The 5,546-nt window shown below is 42.9% G+C and overlaps 1 protein-coding gene across 1 annotated transcript; it reads right to left on the reverse strand.

The window, feature by feature from the left end:
• Positions 1-3,080: 3,080 nt before the first annotated feature.
• On the reverse strand, positions 3,081-3,396 carry LOC117929905 (cytochrome c oxidase subunit 5b-1, mitochondrial-like). The gene is made up of 2 exons (XM_034850353.1): positions 3,303-3,396; positions 3,081-3,250 (listed from the first exon to the last, which is right to left on the reverse strand). Exons 1-2 carry the CDS (start codon positions 3,394-3,396, stop codon positions 3,081-3,083), a joined length of 264 nt encoding a protein of 87 aa, XP_034706244.1.
• Between the last annotated feature and the right edge of the window lie 2,150 nt (positions 3,397-5,546).

The following is a 5,546-nucleotide window of genomic DNA, read 5'->3' on the forward strand; positions in this document are numbered from 1 at the left end:
CCGGATGCTCCGCCAAACCCGCCCATACGCCTTTGACCAGCACCTGTCCCTTGGCGGCCCCCTTGGTCGAATCCGGCAGGCTGGTCACCAACTGCAGGGATGGAAGGCTGGCGACGAAGCTAAAAATATTATTCTTCACCTTCTTGATCGAATAAATGAAGAGAACCTCCAGCAACGAGAGGTCCAAATTAAACAACATGCTCAGGATGTTGCACCCCATCAGCACCCGAATCATATTGGGATGAATATACACCGAAGGAATCTGGGTGAAATGCAGAAATTCCTTAACCAAAGATGGGAGGGGGAACCGGAGCCCAACATTGAATTGCTCCTTAGTAAAAAAAATTGTGTTATCCTCTGGTCTCTCAGGCAACACGCCCTCTCCATCAACAAGTTCAACAGACACACTATTGGGAATACAAAAGCGCTCACGAAATTCCCTCACACTCAACTTTTCCACAGATTTTTCGGCACGAGCATCGCCGGACGAACGAGGTGAGGTAACTTCCTTGTTGGCAGACATTTTTTAGAAACAGAATCTGCATGGAAGAATTCCAACAGTCAAACACAGTAAGCTAACCCCACAAACCTCAAACCCTACCCCAAAGAGGATTCAATACCCCACCAAAAGCGCAGGGGGGCAATAGAAACCCCAAACACACTCAAAAAACAGACAAAAAACCCTAGAAGCCAACATCAACACTCAGTCGCAAGCAATTTGCCCAAGCAAACCAAAAACAAATCAAGCAAAGCAGACATAAGAAGGAGAAAAACAAGAATAGCACACGTACCAAGTGTAAACTTGAAAAATAGGGTCGAAAACCGCAAATGCAGTCACCGTCACGACGTGAATATTGCCGGCTCAAACTTAAAAAAAACGAAGGTACACATAAGGTAGAAGAAGCAATAACATAGAAAATGCAGTAGGAAAAATGCAACAGGAGGCCACAGCCTGCTATTTGTAGGGAGACAGCCCCTCGGTATTCCAAACGCTCAGCTACGCTATCATTGAAACGACACGCTGCCTAGGGAATACCCAGAGACGACGGCTCATCATAAATGCTCTTCTGTCTCTTCGCCCCCGCTCGCCACGTGGTCCAATGAGCACAAAAAGCAACCTTGGTTTCAAAAAGCGATTATTTTTTAACCCGCCCATTTTGCTCAGGCAAAATCGACAAGTTAAAAATGGGGGCATTGTAGGGACCCATCCCTGAGGACACGTGGCACGCGATCCTATCCGGAGTATCCGCATCCGGATTCCTCCAAGAGTACACATGGCGCGCTTCTCCTATCCGGACTCCCTAAAAGGAGAAACACACGGCACTCACAAACAACACATCCGAACGACCGTCATAACACATCCGAACGATCGCCATAACTTATCCGGATACGTTTATCCGGATCATTGACAGAAGTAAGCAAGTCTTACACGTCATCACAACAGCCTATCATGGCCCACGTTCCTCCACCTACAGAGTGAAAGGATAGGAATGAAGTGACGGCAAGTCACTTCCCACGATCTCTGACAGTCACTGCGCCTCCCATATCTCTGTCAGCCGCCCGTAGGGTGATGATGATTCTGCCACCACCTAGTGGCATCATGGTAAACCAAAAAGCCTTCCATCATTTATGGAGGAGAGAGAACTTCTGATACTATATATATATATATGAACCTTCGCACAAAAAAGAAGGTAAGCTTACAATACCTAGTAAAAGGCCAACTGATTATTCTCTCTAACCATGGCTGACAAAACCATCGGAGGGTGTGTCCGGACACCCTATCCGGACGCCTTTTGCAGGAACAGCTGAACCAGGAATCTATATTGGTTGAGATTGTACGTCCGTCCATTTGGCAACCACGTGGATCATCAGGGACGCGAGGCCTCAACACCTATGATCAAGTGGTTGTAATCCAATTATGGAGTTATCCGCTAGTTTAGGTCCCATTGAGAATGAGTCTTCTCTAGTTTATGGAGATTCCTCAATATCATTATTCATGGAATTAGCATCTCTAGTATATTCAGATGAATCTGATGAAGTACCTTTCTCAACGCCAATGCTAACCTTTGCTTTTGCATCACTAGAATGCTCTAGTTTTCCATCAAGGTTTGCACAGATAATTGTGGGATTAGGCTTTCTCATCGACATGACATCATTAATTTCATCATCCATTCCTTCCTCTTGCAATTTCAATTTAGCGTCATCAGTAGTTATAGCTCTGGCATCATCAGAAGACTCTTGTTTTGTTTCATTCTATCCCGAAAGTGCCTAGATTCATGAGATCTTTTTTATCATCCTCTGTCTTCTCTGTAGCCTTGTACCCATATTCTTGCCCTTCTTCATTTTCATCTTCTAGTTCTCCCAATTCAAAAACATGCTATCATCAAGCCGACCCAATTTCACGACATAGGTATGCATGCATTGGCCTTCACTGAAGCCCTTAAAGTCAGACAGTGACTTGAGAAGGAATGGGAAGGTGAAGTTGCTGGGAAAAGTGGAGTTGCTATGCATGTGAGTGAAAATAGAGAAAGAGATGTGGGAGGTATGTTTATGAGAGAAGAACGGGTAGGGAATAGAAGGTGAATGAGCTAGTGAGAGAAAAAGGGTTTAATAGAAGTGGGTATGAGAATGTACATAGAGATGAGTGGTGACAGGTATGTGAGTTCGGGAAAGATGAGAAAAGATGAGTTCGGGAGTGAGAATGAGTTTTGTGAAGGCTTGATTGGAATGGCTTAGCTTGATAGATAGTGAGATTGATGGGTTCTATTGCTGCAGATTCTTCATGACCCGTCTTTATAGCTGCCTGCAGTGTCTCAAGGATCAAGTGCAGCATTTCATCGGATGCTTGATTGAGGAGATTTTCACAGGTGGGGACACAGCCATGCCAATTGCCTTGATAGCAGCATAGAGAACATATTCAAAGACTCCATGGCAGATCATAGAGGAGAACTTGGCCACGTGAAAATAAAAGAGCATGAAGAAATGGATATTCATCTACTCCGGTTCCAATGTCTTCAGCTATTAATCATTCCAACATCTCACCAGATTTTATTCCAGTATGAAAATGGCAAAAGCAACAATCAGTTATGATGATCATCATCACCATCCCAATGTGGTGGTGATCCTCCTGGGCCTATGACTTCCAGCGTGAAATACTGTGAGCACACAGGGCATTCATGTGGCTTGCCTTTCTCCAGCCGAAACCAAACAACATCATGCTCATCCTCGCCTTCACCTCCAAGGCACCCAACTATTCTTTTTATCATAGTCAAACTAAACCATAGCAGGTGCTTCCTTTGTACCAAATGGACCAACAGGATGGTCTGCATCCAGAATGTCCCTTCCTTCAAGCGCATCTTTAAGTTCTTCACGCTCCTGCCCGGTCGCAATAAGCATTACCTCTTCAACTCTCTTCTAAATGGGCTCTGTCAATCTTATCAAAATTAGCATTTTCATTCCTGTGCTGATGCCTCCAAGGCACTCTCCGGATATCCACAACAACCATTTGTTTAATGCCCTCTGCCATACAGGTCACTGACAATAATAGTATCCACAATGTGGACCACTTGCTGTTCATATGCCCAAACGTTGATCTACCAAAGCTCTTAGTAACCTCTTCAAGATAAACAGGTTCAAGAAGTCCTAGTCCCTCACAGCCTCGTCATCCCATAATTTCACTCCCCATTATGGCTTCATGTCCAAGAAAGTCCAAATATGAAGAGCATAGAGAAAAGTAGCAAAAACAGAGCAATGGAGAAAGAAAATAAGATGAAGCATTAAGAACTATGCTTCACTTTTTCATTAGTGGGTTTGCAGATGGGTGAATTAAAAGGTCTTTTGCTTTCTTTAAAATGCCAGAGAAGGTAAAATGGAGTTAAATCAATTTTCAAACACAAACAGGAGCAAAAGAGGAACAGTCAACCATGAAGAACAAAGCATAAATGGTTCAAAGATCAACAATAATGCATCTCGATAATAATATATGAAGATAAAAAAAAGAAGCAAAAACACAATGGAAAACTTACTCTCGAAAAAATAATCTTGGAGGCTCTCCCTCCTTCTTTGTTCCTCTCTACAACCTCAAAACTTCCTCCTCTTACTCAAAGAACACCACCCAAAATATCTCTCTGTCCTCTGAAAAGTACCTTCTTCCTGCAAAAGACGCTCCCCTCCCCCTCTAGCTGCCAGAATCCTTGCTTCCTTGCAACGGCCTGCATCTTTTCTTTGGAATCTTTTTGCCACGTGTCGACCTCTCATTGCCTCTAAATTCCACTATTTGATTCCTCAACAACCATCCAGGAAACGACATGTGGCCCCTCCAAGATTGCTCCACCTGGCCAAAAAAACGAGCTGCAAAAAACGAGTCCCAAATGGGGGTCTACACACCTCCTTAGGATCACCCAAGGAGACACACTATCTCAATCCCAAGATATATCATGGTGTATCTATTATAAATACCTATTGCTACCAACTTCCATCAACAATGACCCAATCCATAGGGAATATATGATCATATTAGGTTCTCACCCGTAGGTCAAAGTCATTGCTAACTTTAGCACAAGCTCAATATTCTCTCAAAGTTGAGAGACAACACAATGAAGCAGCTTGGTGAGGTCATGAATACTTGATAGCCTTAAGTCATGACTCATCATAGGTCCTATCCAATGTGTAACCATACACACACTAGTGCACTTACCATGGAAAACTCATCTCGATAGCCAAGACCAGCCATCCCTCCATTTAGGAGGTGGTGCACTACAACCTCTAATGGGTTGCCTAGACCCATGAACCGGTTGTGAACAAGTCATCCATTTGCAAGGAACCCATGACTTAGATCTTCTCTGCAACTCTTAATGCACCTAAGTCATGTACAATGCAAAAGATGCAAGCAAGAATGCTCATAAAGTATAATACATGGAATAAGGATAGATAAAAGTGAAACCAGAACATCATTAAATAAATAATGAATTCCAAATTTATTATATCATGTCATGCTTTTAAGGGCTATATCCTAACATTCTCCTACTAGCCCTCAAAGCATCATGCCTATAAAGCTTGTCGAATACTCATCTTCAACCTATGTTATCCCTATGACCAATAAAGACTCTCTCTGTTAATGTCTTGGTGAAAGGATCCACTAGGTTCTCTAGAGAAGCTATCTTGTCAACCATCATGTCACCCTCTAAATTATCTCAACCTTTTATAGCACAAGCACATAATCCCTCATTCTCCTAAGATACTTGAGTATATGCTTGATAGTTGCCCAATGTTTTGGACTTGGATTAAACTGATATCTAGTCACCATACCCACTGCAAAGCAAATATCTAGCTTAGTACATAGCATTGCATATATAAGACTACCCACTACAGAGGCATAGGGTACTTACTGCATGCGCTCTTTCTCCTTAGGTGTTTTAGGACACTGATCCTGAGAAAGGGGAATTCCATGCCTAAAAGAAAACAAACCTTTCTTGGAATCCTGCATCACATACTTGATGAAAAGCTTATCTATGTAGGTATATTCAATTAGTGTGAGTTACTATTCT

The sequence above is a fragment of the Vitis riparia genome, chromosome 2, assembly GCF_004353265.1.
Source record: "Vitis riparia cultivar Riparia Gloire de Montpellier isolate 1030 chromosome 2, EGFV_Vit.rip_1.0, whole genome shotgun sequence".
NCBI classification, from domain to species: Eukaryota; Viridiplantae; Streptophyta; class Magnoliopsida; order Vitales; family Vitaceae; genus Vitis; species Vitis riparia.

Excerpts from the sequence above, each read along its gene's own strand:
- LOC117929905 (XM_034850353.1), bottom strand. The coding sequence starts at position 3,396 with ATGCTTATTGCGACCGGGCAGGAGCGTGAAGAACTTAAAGATGCGCTT. Across the intron at positions 3,251-3,302 it reads CCATCCTGTTGGTCCATTTG|TTGGGTGCCTTGGAGGTGAA; the intron begins GTACAAAGGAAG and ends TAAAAAGAATAG.